This window comes from Entelurus aequoreus, linkage group LG20 (genome assembly GCF_033978785.1).
Source record: "Entelurus aequoreus isolate RoL-2023_Sb linkage group LG20, RoL_Eaeq_v1.1, whole genome shotgun sequence".
NCBI lineage: Eukaryota > Metazoa > Chordata > Actinopteri > Syngnathiformes > Syngnathidae > Entelurus > Entelurus aequoreus.
Window position 1 is genome coordinate 915,549 of NC_084750.1, and position 26,588 is coordinate 942,136.

At 41.7% G+C, this 26,588-nt stretch overlaps 2 protein-coding genes across 3 annotated transcripts in view; both read left to right on the forward strand.

Moving 5' to 3' along the window:
• Window positions 1-1,147: 1,147 nt before the first annotated feature.
• LOC133635806 (zinc finger protein OZF-like) lies at window positions 1,148-12,714 on the forward strand. 2 transcript variants are annotated; one of them, XM_062029113.1, is made up of 3 exons: window positions 1,148-1,609; window positions 2,573-2,815; window positions 10,509-12,714. In XM_062029113.1, the coding sequence occupies exons 1-3, from the start codon at window positions 1,486-1,488 to the stop codon at window positions 11,822-11,824; spliced, it is 1,683 nt and encodes a 560-aa protein (XP_061885097.1). In that variant the 5' UTR covers window positions 1,148-1,485; the 3' UTR covers window positions 11,825-12,714. The 2 variants fall into 2 exon arrangements, with proteins under 2 accessions (XP_061885097.1, XP_061885098.1); XM_062029114.1 differs by lacking the exon at window positions 2,573-2,815.
• Window positions 12,715-17,649: 4,935 nt separating this feature from the next.
• The window catches only part of LOC133635812 (zinc finger protein 239-like), a 32,157-nt gene continuing 23,218 nt past the window's right edge, over window positions 17,650-26,588 (forward strand). The window contains exon 1 of the mRNA XM_062029135.1: window positions 17,650-17,880. The gene's annotated coding sequence lies outside the window, so the exon portion shown is untranslated. The remainder of the gene's footprint in view (window positions 17,881-26,588) is intronic.

The following is a 26,588-nucleotide window of genomic DNA, read 5'->3' on the forward strand; positions in this document are numbered from 1 at the left end:
TTTGCAGTAACCACGTCCCCTGGAATATTGTTGCTCATTGATGTAACCAGACTATGATCTGATATCAAACTGCCACCATATACAACGGTTTATTATTCTAGGAACCAATAAAAGGGGAATTAAAAAAAAATCAACTTGCCTGTTGTCCATTGCACCATGTATATGTATTTTATTTAACAAACACAAGATATCATTAAGATCTAATGATGCAACCATTTCCTGAATTGCACTAAGTGCATGGGCTTGGTTATTAATTGGGAAACACCCTACAGGAATGTGTGAACAATGTAGAGTATTAGAAACAGTAGAACACGTTGTTTTAATGGAATGTCCTGAATATAATATAGAAAGACTGACTATGACGGCAAAACTGAGGGTACTGGAGTCTGGGACCTGTGGATGCGGCGCAGAAGAGCCTGATAAATCTTGCAGACACTGAAAATGGAAGGGATCTTGGCTTCCTTCATACTTCCTCCAAACGGTCCATTTGGAATTTTGTTCAAGTGTGATGTCAGCGAATTATCCATAAATTAAAGAAACTTACCTAACATCCTTGCGCTGTGCCACATCTCCACAATAAAACTCCCCAAAAATAATATGGAAGATTTTGAATAATACTTCACTCGAGGAAAGACTATCCTGCACTACAACGAGCTAATGCAACGAAATTTCGTTTTTATCTGTACTGTAAAGCTCAAATTTGAATGACAAGAAAAGGAAGTCTAAGTCTAATGTAATTATAAAATACAACTGAAGATGGCAGTAATGCAACACATATGGATGCCCGCTGCCGTAAAACTGTAAAGAAGAAGAATAACCTGTGGAGGGCAGTGTCACGCCAAATTTCTTTCCCCTACAAATCCCCCCCACCCCCCACCCCACCCTCCACCCCCATTTACTTCCGTGGTCATGTTTCCTCTTACGTCATTGACAGCTATCGATAGCACTTCGGCTTTGACTGCCCGTCGCTGGATGGATACTTCGTCTTTAACAGCTGCTGGAATCAGAAGAAATCGACTATTGTTTTTTTTGTACAGGCGCGAAACAGGACAGTCGCGTGCCGGTTAAGGACCCCGGCAACTTTGTGACTTTATTGGACGCAGCCCCGGAAGTAAATGGGGGGGGGGGGGGGGAGGGGAGATTTGGCGTGACTGGTCTGCTGGAAACTGAAAGAAGAAGAAGAAGAACAAGGAAAAAGCAATATGGCGCTTGATAAGAAGGCCTAAACGTTGGCATTATAGTTCTGTATTTTTAATTAGTGCATACATGACGTTTAGTGAAGCAAACATTGTTTACAGTTGTTTGTATTCGGATACATTAGTCTGGCGCACTTTGATGCTTCTTCCTGTGCTATTTTAGCTGGCAAATGAGCTAACCTTGCTAGTTAGCTTAGCTTGTTAGCTGCTAACAAAAATACGCCGAAGTTATCAACACATCGCTTATCAGAGATCAAGTGTGAGTGTAAAGTGTTGTGATTGTGTGAAAATGTGCGAAAGAACGATAGCAGAGTACGAGGAGGAACTTTGTCCAACAAACGAGGGGAAGGAGCGACAACATCAACTACTGGACGCCTATTATAGGAAACATCATCAGATTGTTTTACAAACAGGTTTGTTTACTTCTTACTCTCACATGTTTATATTTGATTATCAACACTATTCTTAAATATATTGTCTATAGGAAGGTTAATTATCTTATGAGGATGATGCACTGCTTTGTTTTTATATTGTTCATAACAACGAGACAGTTTCAGACATGAGAGGTTGGCGTTCCTCTCAGTTTCTAACAATGTATATCAACATGTTAACACAAAACTCACACAGTCACCAAATATATTTGACATTGTAATATAATTAATAGTTTCATGGCTAATTTCACTTCCTGATTTTGACCTACATGCACCAATAAGTGAAAGTAAACATGTATTGTCAATCATTTTTCAATAAGTAAAGTAGTCAACAGTTGTTTTATTAAAAGAAGATAAAGGTGAGTGACTTTCCTTCAGCGTGTCGTAGATGGTCTCCAAGTGAATGTGGGAGCTGTGCTCTAAAGAGGAATTGTTGATGGACGTACTCCATAAAAACACCACTTAGTAAAACATGTTTTGTAAGAGTTCCTTTTGGCCCAGCCAACAAAATAACCATATAGAAAAGTATTCTGTATAATGACAAAAACATGGTATTACTGTTTTATTGTTTTCCATTATATTTAATTTATGGTTAGGAAATTACCATAACAAGTTTATGGTTAAAATTAGAGGTAAGGTTTAGGTATAATAGGCGGACATGTATACAAAAAAAAATGGTTACACGGTTTACACCAGTGAGTGTAAAGTTAAGAATGTCCCCAACCCCAACAAAATTCCCAAGCCTGTTTTTACTCACTGTACCAATTTAGAAGTAATTTTAGTGGCTGGGATAAAAGGAAGGTTTTCCTGTGTTTTTAATGGTTGTTTAGCTACACACTTTTAACACAACACACAAAGAACACAGATAATCACATTGTGTTAACAGTGTCAGTCAAAAACAATTTATATTGTCTAATAATCTTATTTACCTATTCACACAAACAGACGCCCAGCAGCCCCCCCTCATTAAAGAGGAATATTTACATCCCTCTAGTGTAAAAGAGGAGGAGGCAGAGCCATCCCACATCAAAGTGGAAGAGGAGGAAGTGTGGAGCAGTCAGGAGGGAGAGTTTCCTCTAGGGCAGGAGGAGACTGATCTCACCAAGTTTCCACTGACTGTTGTCTCTGTGAAGACTGAAGACCATGAAGACAAAGCACCTGAGTCCTCACAGCTTCATCACAGTCCAAGTAAGAACAACATCCAGATATTATTTTATTCTCAGGGCATTCAATCCATCACAACTGGACTGTTCAGTTTGTCTTAGAAGACGTTTGGCCTCTCATCCAAGTAGGCTTCATCACTTCATGCTCACAGACGTAAAGTCTTAAATCTAATCCTTTCAATTTAAGACCTTGGGATGTCTTAAGTTATATCACAATCTTCTAAAATAGGTCCTGGAAATGTCCCAAAAATATAATGATATATATTTTTTAAATAAATATATAAACGAATTATCTGTTCAGCCCGGTCAAAATTCTGGAGCAGGACGAGTGTGTGGTGCTGTGTATGTTACAGCAGAGTTAAAGGCCTACTGAAATGAAGTTTTTTTATTTAAACGGGGATAGCAGATCTATTCTATGTGTCATACTTGATCATTTCGCGATATTGCCATATTTTTGCTGAAAGGATTTAGTATAGAACAACGACGATAAAGATTGCAACTTTTGGTATCTGATAAAAAAAAGGCTTGCCCCTACCGGAAGTAGCGTGACGTAGTCAGTTGAACATATACGCAAAGTTCCCTATTGTTTACAATGATGGCCGCATGAAGTGAGAGAGATTCGGACCGAGAAAGCGACAATTTCCCCATTAATTTGAGCGAGGATGAAAGATTTGTGGATGAGTAAAGTGCAAGTGAAGGACTAGTGGGGAGTTGAAGCTATTCAGATAGGGAAGATGCTGTGAGAGCCGGGGGTGACCTGATATTCAGCTGGGAATGACTACAACAGTAAATAAACACAAGACATATATATACTCTATTAGCCACAACACAACGAGGGTTATATTTAATATGCCACAAATTAATCCTGCATAAAAACACCTGCGTGTTTGTTACGCTAGCTCCTAGCTCCTCTGCTAGCTCCTAGCTCCATAGAACACGCCAATACAATAGAAACACCTGATCAACACACACAATCACTCAGCCCAAAAGACCGTTCACCTAACCCAAGGTTCATAAAGCTTATATATTTTTAAAAAGTTACGTACGTGACGCGCACATACGGTCAAGCTATCAAATGTTTAGCAGCCAAGGCTGCATACTCACGGTACCTGATATTCAGCTGGGAATGACTACAACAGTAAATAAACACAAGACATACATATACTCTATTAGCCACAACACAACCAGGCTTATATTTAATATGCCACAAATTAATCCTGCATAAAAACACCTGCGTGTTTGTTATGCTAGCTCCTAGCTCCTATGCTAGCTCCTAGCTCCATAGAACACGCCAATACAATTCAAACACCTGATCAACACACACAATCACTCAGCCCAAAAGACCGTTCACCTAACCCAAGGTTCATAAAGCTTATATATTTTAAAAAAGTTACGTACATACGCAAAAAAAAGTTGCGCACATACGGTCAAGCGATCAAATGTTTAGAAGCCAAAGCTGCATACTCACAGTAGCACGTCTGCGTCTTTGTCATCCAAATCAAAGTAATCCTGGTAAGAGTCTGTGTTGTCCCAGTTCTCTACAGGCGTCTGTGTATCGAAGTCAAAAGTCCTCCTGGTTAGAGTCTCTGTTATCCGAGTTCTTCCATCTTGACTGCATCTTTCGGGAATGTAAACAAAGAAGCGCCGGCTGTGTACTGTTGTTGCTGACTACGTTCGAAAAATACGTCCATTTCGCACCGACAACTTTCTTCTTTGCTTGCTCAGCTTCCTTCTCCATAATGCAATGAACATGATTGCAACAGATTCACGAACACAGATGTCCAGAATACTGTGGAATTATGAAATGAAAACAGAGCTTTTTCGTATTGGCTTCAATGTGGAAGGCATACCCGTGTTCGCCGGGCTACGTCACGCGCATACGTCATCCTCAGAGGCGTTTCGAACCGGAAGTTTAGCGGCAAATTTAAAATGTCACTTTATAAGTTAACCCGGCCGTATTGGCATGTGTTATAATGTTAAGATTTCATCATTGATATATAAACTATCAGACTGCGTGGTCGGTAGTAGTGGGTTTCAGTAGGCCTTTAAGCTCGCAGCGGATATTAGGAAAGCCCACAGCAAAGCAGAGTTGTAGAACAAATCATGTGGAGGACAACGTTTGTAAACATTGTGGTCAAAGGGAAAGATGATGAAAAGGTCGAAAATCCTTGACAAGTTTGTGTCAAATGATGCTTAAACACCTGCACATTATACATTATACTTGATATCGCTACTGTCGTTCTATGTATCGATTGGCCCACCTTTGTTTACATCCAAGAGCTGTAGCTTGAAGTTACCATTTCTCCCTACGGTGTGTAGTGTAACATGTTTAACTGGGTAAGCCGCTAGCAAGGACAATACTTTGCGTTGAGGATGCATTAGTTGGATTGTCACTGTCAAATTAGCAGACACAGCTAGAATGATCTAGGCAAGGGTCATCCACATGACCCTTGCCTAGGATAGGCTGTGTACAAAACACTGAAATTGAACGTTTTAGTTAGGGCTGTGCGTCTGTACCTTAAATGGCGATCTGATATGAATCTCGATACATGGGTTACGATACGTTTCACTAACAATATTTTTAAAACATTAAAACTCCATATTATTCGATACGATACGATTCGATGCAGATGGAAGCTTTGCATGGTGAGAAGAAGATCCATTGTATCATGTCAGAATGTCATATGTTTATTTTTTTATATAGACACATACAAAACAAGCAGTGCCTGCATTAATGAGCAAATAGTATAAGTATCAATTAAGGCATTGCCATCCATAAACTTAAAGAAAATATGTGTGAGTTAAAAATGAAAATTATAATTACAATTGTAAATTAATTTTCTTCTGTAGATTTTAGTTTAGTTGTATTTTTATTTGTTATACATTTGTTAAATGTTAGAGTGTCAAATTTGGTCAAAAGACTGACAGGTTGGGATGTTCACAAACAAACCAGATCTATCGACTGGTCCATTAACATGAACGATAGTTTTTTTTTATTTGAAGCCTGACAGTGACGAAACATTTACATCTCAACCAAGGCAGAAACAGCGGCAGCTATGCACAGAGTGGGTGTGGTCTCCTCTCTGCTCTGACTATAATGGAATGGACTTCATTGTCATTGCACTTAAAAGTGCAAGGAAATGTGTGTTCAGTACAAGTTGTGCAAGAGCAGACATTCAGTAGACAGGACCGCCTGTGAGGAAAAGGCTTACAGCAGCACTGCTTGTACATTGAGGATATTACAGTGTTACGCACTTTTATGTCTCCAAACATCCCAAAAAAAAGTTGCTAGATTTGTCGCTTGTCGCTTTTGAGAAAGAAAGTCAGTAAGAGGAGTTGGAAATGTTCTAGATTTAGTCAGAAAGTCGCCAAGTTGATAACACTGCACTGAAGTGTGTGTGAAAAATAAAGACGCAAAAACCCGCCATAGGTTGCTTTTGATGGGTTTATACTGCATGGAGCTTTCTGTGGTTGGCCAGATTTAGGTACAATAACTTATGGATTGATCTGTGATTGGTTCCTTCAGTAAGTCAATCAGAATTACTGTCTGTCTGTCACATACACACCCATATACACACATATGCAATTAAATGAACAAATGAATGCATGGTTGAGTACAGAGGAGATATGTGAGTAAACACTATCACAGAAGCCATCTACAAGAGGAGGTCATCTGACCACGGCCACTAGGACGATGACACAAAACGCCCCCACAGCAACGCTGACAACCCCTGAAGCAGATGGCTCCCTCTGAGGAACGTTGGAAAGTAAAAATAATGAAACCTGTAAAGTAGTAAGAACCATGAGTAGAGATAAAGTATAAAATACAAGTAAGAAACATGAAGACAAAACAAATAATAATAATAATAATATACAGTAAATATAAAATAATCTAATATAACTAAATAAAATCTTGCATAACTAATAATGTAAAAAGTAAAGTACGAATGACTTCAATAAAATTAATTAATATTAGGTAAAAGCCAAATCAACAAGGAGGGTGTTAAGCCTGCTCTTAAAACATGAACGTTCTCCACAGCCCTGAGGTCTTCCGGCAAGCTTGTCCCATAGACGAGGGCCATAATGTGAAGTGAAGTGAATTATATTTATATAGCGCTTTTCTCTAGTGACTCAAAGTGCTTTACATAGTGAAACCCAATATCTAAGTTACATTTAAACCAGTGTGGGTGGCACTGGAAGCAGGTGGGTAAAGTGTCTTGCCCAAGGACACAACGGCAGTGACTCAGATGGCAGAAGCTGGGATCGAACCTGGAAGCCTCAAGTTGCTGGCACGGCCACTCTACCAACCAAGCTATACCGCCCCAATGGTGGAAAGATGCCATCCCGTGACTTTGTGTCCTGACTTTTGGAATAATTAGGAGATGAGTGCCGCAGGATCTCAGGGCACGTGAAGGTTGGTAGGGTAAAAGCAAATCTGAAAGATAAGAAGGCCCAATACCATAAAAAACATTTATAAACCATAAGAATAACCTTAAAATTGATCCTGAAACACACGGAGAGCCAATGCAGAGATTTTAAAACTGGTGTAATGTGAGCACGCCTTCTGGTGTTCGTCAAGACACGTGCCACTGAATTTTGGAGTAATTGCAAATGTGCAATAACCTTTTTAGGAAGACCAGAAAGAAGGGCATTACAATAATCTATACGACTTGTAATAAAAGCATGTATTAGCGTCTCCGTGTGGCCCTGAGAGAGAATTGGGCAAACTGGCTATATTGTTAAAGTGATAAATAAAAAAAATGTTTTATATGTGGTATAAAACTATGATCAGAGTCGAAAACAATGCCCAGATTTTTTACTTGTAGTGATGAAGTTAAAGATAATGATTGTAGTTTTGATGTGTGTTTCTTCCTCAGGGCCAATGACTAAAACTTCAGTCTTGTCCTGGTTAAGATGTAAACAAATATCTGCCATCCAGGACATATCTGAAATGCAATTAAAAAGAGTATAATTTGGTCTTGTGTCACCAGGAGACATGGAAATGTATAGCTGTGTGTCATCAGCATAACTGGAAATTAATTACATGTCTCCTGATGACACTACCAAGTGGAATCATGTAAATATTACAAAACCCAAAACCAGTGAAGTTGGCACGTTGTCCATCCATCCATTTTCTACCACTTGTCCCTTACGGGGTCGCAGGGGGTGCTGGAGCCTATCTCAGCTGCATTCGGGCGGAAAGCTGGGTACACCCTGGACAAGTCGCCACCTCATCGCAGGGCCAACACAGATGGACAACATTCACACTCACATTCACACACTAGGGCCAATTTAGTGTTGCCAATCAACCTATCCCCAGGTGCATGTCTTTGTAGTTGGGAGGAAGCCGGAGTACCTGGAGGGAACCCACGCAGTCACGGGGAGAACATGCAAACTCCACACAGAAAGATCCGAGCACAGGATCGATCCCAGGACCTTCGTATTGTGAGGCACACGTACTAACACGTACTAACCCCTGTCCCACCGTGCTGCCCCCCGTTGGCACGTTGTGTAATTCATAAATAAAAACAGATTACAATGATTTGCAAATCCTTTTCAACTAATATTCAATTGAATGTACTGCAAAGACAAGATATTTAATGTTCACATTTTTTTTGCAAATAATCTTTAACTTAAAATTTAATGTCAGCAACACATTGCAAAAAAGTTGGCAGAGGGGCATTTTTACCACTGTGTTACATGGCCTTTCATTTTAGCCGGCGGCATTTTTGGGTGTTGTTGATAAATGGATTTCGCTTTGCATAGTAGAGTTTTAACTTGCACCACAGATGTAGCGACAAACTGTAGTTACTGACAGTGTTTTTCTGAAGTGTTCCTGAGCCCATGTGGTGATATCCTTTACACACTGATGTCGGTTTTTAATGCAGTACCGCCTGAAGGTGTTGTTCCCAGGACAACACCCTCAGAAACACCGCCGGCTTCGCTGGGCCGAGCTCATCTAAGATGGACTGATGCAAAGTGTAAAAGTGTTCTGTGGTCTGATGAGTTCACATTTCAAATTGTTTTTGGAAACTGTGGACATCGTGTCCCCTGGAACAAAGAGGAAAAGAACCATCCAGATTGTTATAGGCGCAAAGTTTGAAAGCCAGCATTTATGATGGTATGGGGGTGTATTTGTTGTGTATCAGAGAAGGGAAGGAGGCGACAACCAGGGCAGGACTGCGGTTTACAAGGTTTATTTGAAACCTTTGATGAATACGTGGCGTGTGTATGCTACTCAAAGTGAGTGAGTGTTGACTATGTGTAAAATTAATAATGTAAATGTTACCAAGGGTTGTTGTCTGTAAATGTTGGTTGTATCTTTCGTCGTTATCCAAGGGGGCAAGGCGAAGAGGCAGTTCGTGGACAGGCAAGTGGTCGTGGGCAAGAGCAGGGCAGCGTGGTCTAGGTCCGAGCAGAGAGGTCGTGGATCGAGGAGGGCAGTTAGGAATCCGGATGGGTGTTGAGTGACAAGGCACGATCACGGAGGTCAGGAGAGTCACTGTGGAAGTACAAAAGGGCATGAACCAGGGGGAAACACTGAGAGATAGAGCAAAACAAGGACGAGGAAATCACTGGGAAAGGAATGCCAGACGTGATGCTTACTGGAAGGTTAGCGACGTTCTGGCAAAGGTTCCTTGGATCCGCTGGTCTTTATGCCGCTCCCCCTCGTCAAGTCTAGGTGTACTGATGAGTGATTGTTTGCAGGCTTGTTGCTGTGTGGGCGTGTTGTGCTCAGCGCGAGCAGAGGTGTGTTTGAGTGTGCTGCCAGCAGAGGGGTTAATAGAGGTGCCTGCAGCTCCAGCTGCAGAGGAAACGTGGGTTTGACTCCGCGTCATGACAGTATTAGTGCCCAAGGCATGGGTAACTTACACATCTGTGAAGGCACCATTAATGCTGAAAGGTACATACAGGTTTTGGAGCAACATATGTTGCCATCCAAGAACGTTATCATGGACGCACCTGCTTATTTCAACAAGACAATACCAAGCCACGTGTTACAACAGTGTGGCTTCTCAGTAAAAGAGTGTGGGTACTAGACTGGCCTGCCTGTAGTCCAGACCTGTCTTCCATTGAAAATGTGTGGCGCAATATGAAGCCTAAAATACCACAACAGAGACCCCGGACTGTTGAACAACTTTAAGCTGTACATCAAGAAAGAATGGGAAATAATTCCACCTGAAAAGCTTCAAAAATTGGTCTCCTTAGTTCCCAAACGTTTACTGAGTGTTGTTAAAAGGAAAGGCTATGTAACACAGTGGTAAAAATGCCCCTGTGCCAACTTTTTTGCAATGTGTTGCTGCCATTAAATTTTAAGTTAATGATTATTTGCACAAAAAAAAATAAGTTTCTCAGTTCGAACATTAAATACCATGTCTTTGCAGTGTATTCAATTGAATATAAGTTGAAAATGATTTGCAAATCATTGTATTCTGTTTTTATTTACGAATTACACAACGTGCCAACTTCACTGGTTTGGGGATTTGTAGATTTTGAGCCATATTGCCCGTCCATACTAAAAAGTCCACCCGCCTTGGTCTTATTTTATTGTGAATAATGTTTTAAAGAGTGGCATTTTTGTCCCCCACGGAAATTTCAGGCCAGTTCATAAAATAATTTGGTTTTCCTCAGTACATGTACGTAAATGTTCTGAATGCCTCATGTGACTGAATAAAGCTCAACGTTTCTAAAGCATGTGTTTGTCTTGTGTTCTGCAGACGTCTGTGAAGAACATCATCTCCCTCTACAGCAGGAAGACAGCTTCAAGACAGAGCAGGAGGAACCACAAATCTACCACAATCATGAGGAAGAGAAGGCACCACCGACTTTACACTTAAAAAAGAGAGATGTTGACGCACTAACCCCCAACATTAAAGAGAAAAAGGAAGTGACACATCCCCACCACTTTAAAAAGGAAGAACAGTACCCACTGACCCTGCATGTTAAAGAGGAAGAGGAGGAACAGAGCACCAGTCGGGAGGAGGGAAAGCATCTTGAATGGTCGAAGGAGTTCCCAGTGATTGGTGTGATTGTGAAGAGTGAAGATGATGAGATCAAAGATGAAAGTGAGGAGAAGGGAGAGGTGAAGCCTCCAAGCAGCAGCTCAACTCAACACATGACAACAGAAGCTGATGGAGACCACTGTGGAGGATCACAAGCAGACAAGCTCTTAGCTCCACTATCAGATAGTGACGACACAACGTCACACTCTCCTGACACTGATGATGAAGACTCTAAAGCCGAAAAGACATGTCACACTGACAACACACGCTTTAAATGTTCTCACTGTGACAAAACTTGTAAATACCGTTGTGATCTTAAAATACACATGAGAAAACACACTGGAGAAAAACCTTTCACCTGTTCAATCTGTAGTAAAGGTTTTGCAGAAAGTCAAAATTTGAAAGTACACATGAGAATACACACGGGAGAAAAACCATTCACATGCTCAGTTTGCAGTAAACGATTCTCTCTGAAGCAAGCTATGATTAGACACACAAGAATACACACTGGAGAAAAAACGTTTTTCTGCTCAGAATGTGGTAAAGGTTTTATACAAAATAGTGATTTGAAAATACACATGAGAACACACACTGAAGAAAAATCTTTTTCCTGCTCAGAATGTGGTAAATATTTTCTCCAAAGACAGTATTTAAAAAAACACATGAGAATACACACTGGAGAAAACCAGTTTAACTGTTCAATCTGCGGTAAAGATTTTGTAAAACGTCAATATTTGACAGTACACATGAGAATACACACCGGGGAAAAACTTTTTATCTGTTCAATCTGTGGTAAAGGTTTTGCACAAAGTAACAATTTAAAAGTACACATGAGAATACACACTGGAGAAAAACTACTTTCCTGTTCTATCTGCGGTAAAGATTTTGTACAAAGTCAACATTTGAAAGCACACATGAGAACACACACAGGAGAGAAAGTGTTGAGTTGCAGTGTGTGTGATGAAAGATTCTCTTATAAGTACCAGTGTAAGAAACACAAGTGTGCTGGTGTGAACAGCAGCAACACATGAAGCTGCAGGGTTTGAAATCAACTGTCAAGACTTTTATTAACTTTGGCTTTCTGACATCAGCACATATAACATGATTGACATCATTGTTGTGTATGTAACACATACTTGTTAATATACTTCTTACATTAATAGATGATATATTTTAGATTAGTGTTTTTTTCAGTCAAGTACAAGCAATAATATACAACATTGTGTACTTTAATTAAAAGCAGAGCAATTTGACTAAAAAAGGTGAGAGTAAACAGTACAAAACATGTACGTTACATACAATAAAAATTTAATGTGTATATAAATATTCATAATTACATTTTATGCTTATTCATAACAGTGTTTTAATATAGGATTTTGAAATAATGAATTGTTGTATATGTTAATTTCTAATTGTAAATGATTCCATAGATGAACTGTATATGATATACATATTTGTTTTACTTGTGTTCATACCTTTGCTTTTGAGTACACATAAAGCCCTCTTAATCATGTTTACTGGTTCACATCTGAAACATCTTCTAGACCACTTCTGGAAGCATATTATTATTTACTTTATACATCATTTGAGCAGTTGTGTTTTATACAAGATCATTTACTTTTGAAATGTCTGACTTTATGAATCATTATGGGTCTTGATAATGCATTCTTTAAACTTTATTACTCTTTTTTTGTAATATGAATATTGTTTTGTGATTGTTTTATAAGTATGTCCCCAGACCTTTATGCAATATGTAAAGTATGCTTCAACTAAAGTTGGGAACAATAAATGTAGTTATTTGTTATGTATGTATTTTGTTCTATGTTATGTTGCTGTAATTTTTTATATTTTTTTATTTGTATGATTTTTAAATGTAGTTTCGAGTTTAGTTCTCTCAACTACAAAACCCAAAACCAGTGAAGTTGGCATGTTGTGTAAAGTAATCACAAAAAAAATAAGAATTGTAGAAATGATTGGAAACTCAAGACAGCCATGACATTGTGTTCTTAACAAGTGTATGTAAACTTTTGACCACAACTGTATGTATATATATATATATATATATTATATATATATATATATATATATATATATATATATATATATATATATATATATATGTTGAGCTCATAGGACTAGATAGTACAATCCCTCAGATTAATCAGCAGTTAGTGTTGAGTGGGGTGTGGGGGGTTAGGGGAAAAAGCTTCACTGGGGTCTTCAGGTGGGCACCCTCCTTCACTGGTGTTTCGTTGATAGGCCCACGACACCTCCGGAGGGCTCAACGGCGACATCTGGCGTCCCAGGTGTGCCCCCCTCTGCCTTTACCCCTAGATGTCATTTAGCAGCCCAGTTTGGGTCCTTTCTCTTGAACCATATCCATCTGCTACTTTGTTCAGCAGCATCCGACAGCGATTTGACAGCCCGCCGGAAGGCCTGACCTCTCAATCCCATTCCTTTGAGGAGCTTGGTTGTGGACGTAGCAACGAAGCCTCTGCACCCGACTTCAACTGGAAGCACTCGGGCACGCCAGCCGCGCTGCTCTGCCTCGGCTGCTATGTCCGCATACCTCAGTTGTTTGCGCTCATATGCTTCACCAACTGCTGCTTCCCATGGTACAGTTAGTTCAACAATGAACACAGTCTTCTGGGAGGTTGACCACAAGACCAGGTCCGGCCTGAAGCTGGTTGTAATGATTTCAGGCGGGAAGATGAGTTTGTGGTCCAAGTCAACCTGCATTTTCCAGTCCCGGGCAGAGTCCAGAAGGGTTGCCTCCACTCTTGCAGATGGTTTTGGTGGGAGTTGTCCTGCTCTTACAAACTGAGTGGTGATTGAGTGACTAGGGATTGGGGGAGGGAGGGCCTTGTTGTTATTTCTCTTTTCCTCCAGGGTGATCGCCAGCTGTCTCAAGACCTGGTTGTGCCTCCAGGTGTAGCGGCCTTGAGACAAACTGATTTTGCAGCCAGTGAGGATGTGACGGAGTGTTGCAGGGGTTTGACAGAGTGCACAAGAAGGATCTTCTCCAAACCATTGGTTTAAGTTCTTGGGTGTGGGAAGAACATCGTAGGTGGCTCTGATGATGAAGCTGATTTGGCTCCCTTCCATTTCCCAAAGATCCTTCCATGTGAGCTTACGATGCTCCAGGTTTTCCCAGCTAGTCCACTGTCCCTGTTTGGACTGTGCCACTGCTGTTGCACATCTGTCTGCCTCCTCTTGTTGTCGAACCTGATCAACCACCAGCTTTCTCCTCTGGGCTGATGTTGCTTTGTGCCATGTGGGTCGACTAGCCCCAAGTCCAAACCCACCTCTTCCGTGCTGCACTTGTCCCACTATGTCTCCATGCCTGAGAGCAGATTTGGCTTGTTGTACGGCCTCAGATGGGATCCATTTCCTCCCGGTTGTCAGTCTGGGAGCAACCGCTCGGATCACCTCATCTTGAGACTCAGTCAGTGTCATGCTCAGCCTCACCTTGGTGCATTTAAACTCCTCCGTGAGGCTAAAGATGGGCAGTTCCAGGGCACCATGACCATATAGGCCGATGTTACTGAGGCACCGTGGAAGGCCAAGCCACTTCTTGATGTATGCACTGACTGTTCTCTCCAGCTTCTCGACTTTGGACATGGGGATCTCATAGACCGTTAGTGGCCACATCAAACGGGGGAGCAATCCAAACTGTAGGCACCACAGTTTCAACTTGCCAGGAAGTAAGGTCTTGTCAATGCGGGCAAGGCCTTTGATGGTTTCTTCCCTCAGCTGATTGCTCTGGTCCGAGTCTTTGAGACTTGCGTTGTACAATCGCCCTAGACTCTTGACTGGCAGCTCTGACACCAACGGAATGGGAGTATCCTCGATGTAGAACCTCTGGTCCGTGAGTTTCCCCTTGACGATAGATATGCTCCTGGACTTGCTGGGTTTAAACTTCATCCGTGCCCATGAAATGTTGGCATGAAGCTTTCCCAGCAGATGTTTAGTGCATGCAATGGTTGAGGTCAAGGTGGTCATGTCGTCCATGTAGGCACGGATGGGAGGTAGACGCTGTCCCCCTTTCAGACGTTCTCCACCCACAACCCATTTGGAAGCTCGAATTATCACTTCCATTGCCATGGTGAAGGCTAGAGGGGAGATGGTACATCCAGCCATTATTCCCACCTCCAGAGATTGCCATGATGTTGTGTATTCTGTTGTTTTGACACAGAATTGCAGATCACGGAAGTAGTTTTTCACGAGGTTTGTGATGGTATTTGGGATGTGGAAGAAGTTGAAGGCTGTCCAGATGAGAGAATGAGGGACGGATCCAAAAGCATTGGCTAGGTCTAGGAATAAGACGTGCAGGTCTCTTCCTTCCCTCTTGGCAGATTGGATTTGGTGCCATATCATGCTTGTATGCTCCAAGCAGCCTGAGAAACCAGGTATTCCAGCTTTCTGCACGGATGTATCAATCAAGCTGTTTTGCTTCAGGTACGTTGTCATCCTTTTAGCAACGATGCTAAAGAAGACCTTCCCTTCAACGTTTACCAGGTTGATCTGCCGGAATTGATCGATGTTTGAGGCATCTTTTTCCTTTGGGATTAACACTCCCCCAGCTCTGCGCCACACTTTTGGGATGGTTTGCTTCGTCCACATCACCTTCATCTGCCTCCACAGAAAGCGTAAGACATTTGGGGAATTTTTGTACAGCTGATATGGAACTCCATTTGGTCCTGGAGCTGAAGCTGCCCTTGATTTCCTCATTGCTTCCTCAACCTCGCTCCACCTTGGGGGACTGTCGTCCAGTTGGTGTTCTGGTTGAGGTATTGGTGGCATGTCTGATGGTATCTCTCTCTCTTCGAATCTTTGACTGTCTGTGTGAGTGGTTTTCAGGTGGTCTTCCAGTTCCCTCTTTGGCACCTTAAGTGATCCACTCTTTTCCTTTGTGAAGAGGCCTTTCACAAATCTGAAAGGGTCCTTGTAGAAGGATGTTCTCGCCCTTTCCTTCCTCTTGCGTCGAGTCCTGAGGTTTTCAGCTCTCCGCAATCTTCCCAGGTGTCCCTTCAGGTCTGTTTGCAGGAGGTCAATGCCCACTCTTTCCTCCAGTGAGGCTCTCTTCCATTCCTTCCTCAAAAACCTTCTCTCTTTGACCAGTCGTTCGATTTCCTTTTGCCTTCTGGACTTTGGAGGGGTTGTTGATGGCATGTCCTTTTTCCCTGTCATGCGTGTTCCGAATCTTTCTGCTCCATAGGAGTAGATCAGATCTCCCATCTTCTCTAGTTTCTTCTCCACCGTTCCTTTGATTCCGTCCAGGATCTTGATCAGGTCTGCATCGATTATTCCCCACTCTTTCTTGCTGCTGGACTTTGGCCACTTCACATGAGGTCTGTGGCCTTGCATGTTCTTCTCCAAAGCAGGTTGCAAGTGGCTTGGTTCCACAATCTCTGATGTAGTGCTTGAATTACTTTCAGCCTCTGGGGTATTGATGCTCGGTGGACTGTGGGTTAAATCCTGCCGCTGAGCTTCACTCGCCTGACTTGACCTTTCTCTCAAAAGATAGAGATCAATGCGAGGTCCAGGCTTCGTTTTCTTCAAGCACTTCATCCGCCCTTGATGTATTTTAAGGCCTCTGATGGATGTTATTTTGGACCAGCCACAGCTGCATACTTGGCGCTCTTGTCCTTCAGCTTTTGACCACAACTGTATGTATATATATATATATATATATTTATATATATATATATATATATATATATATATATATATATATATATATATATATATATATATATATATATATATATATATATATATATATATATATATATATAGTGGTGGTACTTGGTTAAGAAGCTTACTTACTACTTTATATACACTCTTAAAGCGTGATGAAAGGTGTTGGGCTTTAAAGGTTACAATAATGACTCTTGCAAGCGTTTTTTCATCTTTATAATCCTAAAAATATTTAAAAAAAATATTAAATCTGTGTTCTTGTCTCTCATAATGATTGTAAATAATGGGCAAAATTCCAAAAACGTGCTGGGGGGAGGGATATGTTGTATCGTATATTTGAAGGTCGTTGCAGCGTTAAGACACTAGATGTCAGTAATGTAAAAGCTATAGAACACTGCAGAGAGTATTTTGGGGCGTTTCAAGTTAAAATGGAAGATCTGAACAGTTCCACTGCCGACAAGATGTTACAACTGTCAAATAGCAATAATGTGTAAAGCAAAGCAACATTTTGGAAGGTGTGAAGGAGAACACGAATATGGAGTATAATAATGTCATAATATAGTAATAATAATAATAATCACCATAATCATGTTATTCGGCAGTTTATGGGTTTGTGTATGGTCAGGAAACAAGAATCAGAAATGTATCAAATCAAAGCAGAGTGAAATCTTGCATATGCCGACGTAGTTAAAATGTAGAAGCAGGAAAAATGTATCAGTGGAAAGTAATGAGAATATCAGCAATCAGCAATTTCAATGATAACCACGGACAAAAAGGTCATATTCTTCCATATGCAAGCAAAAAAAGACAAAAAAAAAAGATTATTGTGTCAAAGCTGCAGCAAAATTGTTGGATTTGAAAGATTTATCATGTGAAAACGTACAGGAGGAATTACAGAAGGCGGTGGTGACGAGCACAAGTCACAATCGCACCTCATAAATAGATGGTTTTTTTCTGACATCGGAGAGTCATTTGGACTAAAATAAATCATCAATTTGTGGCAGTAATGTACGCGGAGTTGGTTTGCCAACCGCCAAAAAAACACAAATAGCAAGTATGCAAATAAAGTTATGTAAAAAAAAATGGACAGGAAGTCGCTTGTTCCTTGCGCATGCGTGAAGCGTGTGTCTTCCAGTACCAACCGTGTTTTGAAACGCAACATCACAGTGTTGTCTTTCAGTCTGCATTGATTCCTTCATTTGAACATTTGTACTTATTCGTCCACTGTTTGAAAAACTAAACTTTATTAATTGTTGGTGTGAGGACTAACTGAGCTCGTCTCGGTAAACAGAAGCGTCTCAGACTTAGCTTGCTAGTTAGCTTAGCTTGCTAGCTGCTAACAAAGAGACTCAGCCGCGATCAACACATCGCTAAGCAGAGATCGAGTGTGAGTATAAAGTGTTGTGATTGTGTGAAAATGTGTAAAATAGCAATGATGAGAGTGTTGGTGAATCAGCGAAGAAAAATGTGCAGTGTTGTCTATGAATGTTCTCATTCATCCAGGTCATTGTCATCTCTCGGCATTCAGTCGATCGCAACATCATGTTTAGTTTATCTTAAAAGACGTTTGGCCGCTCATCATAAAATTGTGCTCATAAACTGAGATTGGTCAGATCTAGTCAAGCGGTGGGTGCCAAAACCCCACATATTTATACTCCACAACCAAGAGGGAGTGCCTGGGCAAGGATGGTTTCGCCCTATCTTGGTGAGAAAAACAACTGTTGAGATGCAAGCAAGCAATCATAACTGTCAAAGCCAACGACAATCGTTGAAGAGTAATTTCCCTTTGTTATCATTGAGGCATTGTGTGACAGAACGATTGCTGTGGATCGACTATTACCAGTCCAAAATAAATGGCACAAATGGCATTCTGGTCACCTTCTGTGACCAGAATGTTTCTAACTCCTGTTATTTGTTGGAGACTAAATTGCAGAGTCTTTTAGGAATGGTTAAAAGGACGGTGTTGTATGTGGGAGACAGGTGGTGTCGCAAACCACCTCCTCTGATTAGGGATGGTTTTTCAACCTTGACATAGATGGTTTCCCTCACTCCTTTTTGGCAACATCCATCCTCCCTGTCCAGAATATGTAAATTTTTGTTCTCAAAGAAGTTCTTGTTCCTCCTTGAGGTGCAGGTAGACAGCTGAGTCTTGGCCTGAAGAGTTTGCTTAGTGGTTGTTTTGTTTCCCCAATATATGAATCAGTGCACTCATCATTACACTGGATGGCATACACCAGGTTGTTTTTGTGGGTGTGGGGTGTCCGGTCTTTAAGATGCACCAGTCTCTGTCTCAGGGTGTTGCCTGGTTTGAAGTGTACTGGGATGTTGTGTTGGTTAAACATTATTGTGAGTTTTTCAGATGGATAGGTAGGTAGGTATGTAGGTAGATAGATAGTACTATATTGATTCCTTCATGGCGCCGATGAAGGCTGCCTCGGTGCTCTCGTGCGCTCTGTTTTGTTTGTTTTTGTACATAAATTGTGTTTCCGGGTGCTCTTACACCCGTGAAGAGCTACTGAACATCAGATCCACCATCCCTATGGACTTGTTACCGGTCATCTTAGCGTCAGCTGCGGATTTGGTCCATTATGTGCTCAAAAGAGGGAAACCGCATCGAAGAGGAAAGAGAGCGGGCGCACTTGTCCGTCTTCGCGGACGGGGATTACGCGCGCCTCTACCAGGCATCTTCCTCTCCAACGTCCGCTCACTTGCCAACAAGATGGACGAGCTAGCATTGCTGATGAGAAGGAACAAGGACTTCTCCTCATCCTGTGTGTTGTGTTTCACGGAGACTTGGCTGAGCGCAAGTGTCCCGGACAGCGCGCTTCAACTGGAGGGCTTTCATCTCCGACGCTCTCTGGCAAAAAAAGAGGCGGTGGACTATGCTTCTTTATCAACAATAGCTGGTGTACAGACGTGACTGTGATTTTTAGACACTGTTCTTCTTCTCTGGAATATTTATTCATCCACTGTAAGCCCTTTTACTCACCGCGTGAGATTGTTTCATTCATTCTCGTGGCTGTTTACATCCCACCTGGCGCGGACGTGCATGACGCTCAGCGCGCGCTCGTAGGACAGATCTTACATGTGGAACGGTCTTTTCCTGACTCTCTTGTTATCGTGCTTGGTGACTTTAACAAGGGAAATTTGAGCCAGGAATTACCAAAGTATAGACAGTTTATTAAATGCCCGACCAGAGAGGAGAACACGCTGGATCACTGCTACACTACATTGAGCAAGGCTTTTCATGCAGTCCCGCGCGCTGCTCTTGGACTATCAGATCACGTGATGGTGCACTTAATCCCTTCATACAGACAGAGACTGAAACTGGCTAAACCTGTTATGAGGAACATTAAGTGTTTCACCGCCGAGTCTGTGGACGAGTTGCGTGCTTGTTGGGAAACGACAGACTGGGGGGAAATTGGAGCGGCCACGAACAATCTGGACGAGTATACGGACACTGTGGCCTCATACATACAGTTCAATGAGGCGCGCATCATTCCAACGCGCACCAGGGTTTGTTATAACAACGACAAGCCCTGGTTCACACCCAAGCTCCGACAGCTGCGCAAGAAGAAGGAGGCTGTGTGGAGAAGCGGGGACCGAAGTACATACAGAGAAGCGAAGTACCACTTCACCAGGGAAGTGGAGAAAGCTAAATCTGTGTACTCTAACCGTCTACAGGAACAGTTCCGCTCCAATGATTCTGCGGCAGTTTGGAGAGGTCTAAGGGCCCTTACGAACTATAAGCCCAAAACCCCCCAGGCCCTGAATGACCGGACTCTCGCTCAGGGCCTCAACACACATTACTGTCGTCATGAACGGCCTTCAGCTCATCAAAGCCATGCTCCCCCCACCATCACCCTCCCCACCAATGCCAGCACATCATTAAAGGAGTTAAAGGACTCCAATGACATCACAGGACTCCAAAAACATCATAAGACTGTAAAGACCCTCTCCAATAAAGAAGAGGATGTACGCCGGCAGTTCTTGAAGCTGAATACGCTGAAGGCCCCCGGGCCGGATGGTGTCTCCCCCTCCACTCTCAGACACTGTGCGGACCAGCTGGCTCCTGTCTTCACTGACATTTTTAACACCTCTCTGGAGCTATGCCGCGTGCCGTCCTGCTTTAAGACCTCTACCATTGTCCCTGTCCCCAAGAAAGCACGGATCACAGGACTAAATGACTACAGGCCGGTCGCGCTGACATCTGTGGTCATGAAGTCCTTTGAGCGCTTGGTCCTGCCCCACCTCAAGGACATCACCGCCCCCCTCCTGGACCCACTGCAGTTCGCCTACAGAGCCAACAGGTCTGTGGATGATGCAGTGAACCTGGCCCTCCACTTCATCCTGGAGCATCTGGACTCCCCAGGAACCTACGCTAGGATCCTGTTTGTGGACTTCAGCTCTGCCTTCAACACCATCCTCCCTGGACTGCTACGAGACAAGCTCTACCAGCTCAGCGTGCCCGACTCCCTCTGCAGTTGGATTAATGACTTCCTGACAGACCGAAGACAGCACGTACGGCTGGGGAAGATTGTCTCGGACAGTCGAACCACAAACACTGGTACTCCTCAGGGCTGTGTACTCTCCCCCTGGCTCTTCTCCCTGTATACAAACTGCTGCACCTCCAGTCACCAATCCGTAAAACTGCTCAAGTTTGCGGATGACACCACCCTCATCGGGCTCATCTCGAATGGCGATGAGTCCGCCTACAGGAGAGAGGTAGACCGGCTGACGTCCTGGTGCAGCCTCAACAACCTGGAGCTGAACGCCCAGAAAACCGTGGAGATGATCATGGACTTCAGGAAAGTCACAGCCCCACCATCCCCCCTCACCCTGATTGACTCTCCCACCCCCGTCCCCATTGTGGACTCCTTCCGTTTCTTGGGCACCACCATCACCCAGGACCTCAAGTGGGAGCTGACCATCAGCTCCCTCATCAAGAAGGCCCAGCAGAGGATGTACTTCCTGCGGCAGCTGAGGAAACTTAAGGTGCCGACCGAGATGCTGGTGCAGTTTTACTCAGCCATCATAGAGTCCATCCTGACCTCCTCCATCACAATGTGGTTCCCCGGCACCACAGTCCAGGATAAGAATAGACTGCAGCGCATCGTACGTGCTGCTGAGAAGGTGATTGGCTGCAAGCTCCCATCCCTCCAGGACTTGTTCTCCTCCAGGACCAGGAGGCGTGTGGGTCGGATCACGGCTGACTCTTCTCACCCTGGACACACACTATTCTCCCCTCTCCCCTCAGACAGGAGACTACGCTCCATCCAGACCCACACCTCCCGCCACCTGAACAGTTTTTTCCCCTCGGCCATCAGGCAAATGAACAATAACTCCTAACAGCAGCTCCTTGAATTCCTTGAATCCCTTCTAAGTCTATCTGATAGCTCAGTCACAGCTCTTTTTATGCCAAATATGTGTTATATGTGTTTTATGTCGCACGTTTGCACCAAGAAAAATTCCTAGTTTGTGAACCCGTTCTCAAACAATGGCAATAAAACTATTCTGATTCTGATTCTGATTCAGAAGAATTCCCTCAGGAACATTTAAATTCCAGCAGCAGTGTACAGAATTGGGATCAAAAGTAAATAATGGGTCTATAAATGGAAATAAAATACAAAATATAACAATAAGAATAAAAAGCAACAATAAGAATCAAAATATAGATAGATAGATAGATAGATAGATAGATAGATAGATAGATAGATAGATAGATAGATAGATAGATAGATAGATAGATAGATGCATACGTAGACCTGATACATATGGAATGACAATATTTTTGCATCTGTTACCTTTTTCCTCCTCATCCACTCTGTTCTTTTTATTTCTGGATCTAGATACACTTTTCACAAACCACCAGCTGGGGTAACCACATGTTTTGAGGGCTTCCCTCAAATGCCTATGCTATTTCTTTTTGGCCTGTGGGCTGGTAGGAACATTATCAGCTCTGTGTTGTAGGGTTCTGATAATGCCCAGTTTGTGTTCCAGTGGGTGGTCTAAGTCAAAAAGTAGGTATTGATCGGTATGTGTGGGTTTTCGGTAAACCCCAACATGGAGGCCCCTATTTCTCCAATGTGGACATCATAGTCCAAAAAAGGCAACTTACTGTCTTTGACATCCTCATGTGTGAACTTGATGTTTTTGTCCACTGAGTTCATGTTCTTGGTGAAGGCTTGCACTTCTTGGTTTCTGATTTTCACCCATGTGTCATCCACATATATGTACCAATGACTCGGTACTGTTCCCTGAAAAGAGCTGAGAACTCTCTTTTCCATGTCCTCCATGTAAAGGTTTGCCACTATTGGGTATACAGGTGATCCCATGGCACAACCCTGTTTCTGTCGGTAAAACGTTCCCTTTAATTGAAAGTATGTAGTGTTAAGGCAAGGTTCCAGGATTAGAGGATTAGGGTTAACCCCCCTAACTGTTCACAATAGTAATGTAGTGCGCCACTTCTGGTTTGTCTGTGCTAACAAAATTAAGGTTTCAAAAAAGTACCTCACACAAGCATAATGTAATTAAAGCACTTATTGATATATTTACACAAGTATTGTGCTTTGACCTAAAATACTGCTCAAAATTGTCCAAAGATGTATTGCACCAACAAATGTGAGGATGATTGCATTTACTGTAATTAACAAACATTTTATTAAATTGTATTTGACACAATAAGCACACAATCTATGGTGGTAAAATAGGTTTAAAAGGTAAAAAATGAAAAACAAAACGGAAAAACAGAATTTGATTGGGTTTTTTTTTTTCATTTAGCTTATATTTATTTAAATGTATATGTATATATAATTATATTACTTGTTGTGGTTTATTTGTTACTAATTTATATAAATTTTTATTTTAACTATATTTAAAGTTGAGTTTTGGTGGCACAATAAATACCCATGTTTTCAAATGAATGAATAATTGTGTTATTAATCGTGATTACAATATCATTCCAAATAATCGTGATTATTATTTTTGCACTTAAAGTCTAGCAGAGCAAGTAAGATATGATAACTGTGAACGTCCTGTTTGTGCAGCTTATTTCTTTAGTTTTTACTCACTGTGTTTTTTCCGTTCTGTTGCTCGACAGTCACTGGTCACACTGACACGAGCATGTTCGCTTATGTCTAAAAAAACACGAGCGACGACGTCACCGACTATTATCGACAAAGGAATATATCTGCGACACATTTTATTGATGAATTTGTTTGTAACACGTTTGTTGCGACTTACTTGTTACTGTGATTTTAAACACAGGGTATGTTTTTTCATGGGAATGGTAAACATGTTTCTGAGCCACATTTAGACTTAGTTTTTACGCTTGGCTTCAACATTTTAAACGTGTCTGTAAACTATGTCCATTTGAGTGATAATAGTTTTGTTTTGTGTGATCTGCACTTTAGTCCTGAGCCTAAGCCTTCGGGAGTCAGGTCTCAGAGGCGTGTTATCGCTGCTAACACTGCAGATAGATTTTCTGATATGTTTGATCCTCTTGTAGTTATGAACTGTCTTGATGTGGACGATTTCATTCACTGTTTTAACAATCACTGTGTGACAATTTTGGATCAAGTGACTCCTGTGAAGTCCAACTTGTCTGTACAGAAAAAAGTGTGCCCTTGGACTAATGAAGATATCTTAAAAGAGAAGAGACTATGTCGAAGGATTGAATGTCAGTGAAAATCCACTAACCTTGAGGTGCACAGGCCAAATGCCAGATCTGACTATATCCGTCGACTAGTAACATTGAATAAGAAAAATCCCAAAGTGTTGTTTGACACCATAAATTCCGCTGTATGTCATGCTGCTCCAGTTACCCCTGTTTTTTTGTCAAGCTGACAGCAATGCCTTTTTTAGATTTTTCACTGGCAAAATAAAGATGATTAAGGATAAAATCCTGTCCCTTCCATGTAGTGCCCCTGCTGCCTTTGAGCCTGTCTCCAGCATATGATCCTCATTTAGGACTGTGACCTTCGCTGATATTTGATACCGGTGACAAAAAATGAAGCCTTCCTCCTGTTCATCTGATGTTCTTCCTTGTAGGCTCTTCCAAAAAGTGTTTTGAGTAAATTGGCCCTTGTGTTACCAAAATGGTTAACCTCTCTTTGTCTACCGGTGTGTTTCCCAATGCTTTCAAACATGCCATAGTGAATCCAATACTAAAAAGAAACAGGCTTAGAATGGACGGATCTCAAAAGTCATAGGCCAGGAGTCGGCAACCCAAAATGTTGAAAGAGCCATATTGGACCAAAAATACGATATAAGTGTTATAATGAAGGCAACACATGACGTAAGTGTCTACATTAGCTATATTAGCCTACTATCAAAGGCTGACACAAATCTTAGTTGACAGACATGTTGTATTTTAATTTTTATTTTACACATTTTTGCAACATTAGAAATCATTAGTAAAATGGAGGCTTCTCACAGGATGAGATAACTTCTGGAAATTACTGGCTCAGAATGGCCAAAGGTATACATGTGTGTGTCTAAGTTAAAGGAAACTGCAGACTGTCTTCTTCTAATGTATTTATTACAATCTTTGCAAGCTGAGTAACGTTTGCTGTGGTCTGGAACAACATGGCGCACAAACAACTTTCAGAAATGCAGCCAATATTACATACAGATAATGTGTCATGAGACATGCAAATATAAATTAAATACACAAAGGACATAAGTAAAGGAAATTAAATGAGATCAAATATACCTACAAACGAGGCATAATGATGCAATATGTACATACAGCTAGCCTAAATAGCATGTTAGCATCGATTAGCTTGCAGTCATGGATTGACCTACACTACCGTTCAAAGGTTTGGGGTCACATTGAAATTTCCTTATTTTTGAAGGAAAAGCACTTTACTTTTCAATGAAGATAACTTTAAACTAGTCTTAACTTTAAAGAAATACACTCTATACATTGCTAATGTGGTAAATGACTATTCTAGCTGCAAATGTCTGGTTTTTGGTGCAATATCTACATAGGTGTACAGAGGCCCATTTCCAGCAACTATCACTCCAGTGTTCTAATGGTACAATGTGTTTGCTCATTGGCTCAGAAGGCTAATTGATGATTAGAAAACCCTTGTGCAATCATGTTCACACATCTGAAAACAGTTTAGCTCGTTACAGAAGCTACAAAACTGACCTTCCTTTGAGCAGATTGAGTTTCTGGAGAATCACATGTGTGGGGTCAATTAAACGCTCAAAATGGCCAGAAAAAAAAAACTTTCATCTGAAACTCGACAGTCTATTCTTGTTCTTTGAAATGAAGGCTATTCAACAAAAATGTTTGGGTGACCCCAAACTTTTGAACGGTAGTGCATATGCCTGATAAGCACTCCGGCAAATCAATAAAATCAACAAAGTTAATTTTTGTGCATTCACGCACAGCATAAAACGTTTGGTGGACAAAATGAGACGAAGAAGGAGTGGCATAAAACACGTCTTTCTGTGGCAGCATTGGAGAAAGTTGTACATGCAAACAAACTACGATGAGTTCAAGGATCACTGAATAACTAGGACAAAACAGTGCTTGCCAAATACTCTCATCAGTGAAGCACGTATAACAAAAACAATGGGATTTCTAACAATTATGAAAATTTTTGTAATGTTTGTTCTCCTACAGAAAATATATTAAAACAAAAACTTTTTTTTTTTCTTAATCTTTTTCCATTTTCACACATCTCTGAGAGAGGTCCAGGGAGCCACTAGGGCGGCGCTTAAGAGCCGCATGCGGCTGTAGAGGGCTGAGGGCTGTAGTAGAACTGTCATGGTCAGTTCTACAGTGGTTCTCCTCATGTTTATCTGGGCGTAGCTTCAGTGTTACAGCTAACCAAATAAGGCCTGAGTCAGCAGATTTGTTGTGTGGAGTCCCTTAAGATTCCGTCTTGGGTCGTGTATTATTTTTGCTGTGTTTGAACCCTTCGGGAAAGCTCATCCAAAGGTTTAGTGATGTTTCTTTCTACCAAGTTGCTGATCATATCCAGCTTTACTGTTTCTTAAAGCCGTAAAAGATCCAGAAGCTTAACGCCTTGCTTAATTGTTTAGTGAACATAAAACAATGGCTCACAATTCCCTGCAGCTCAA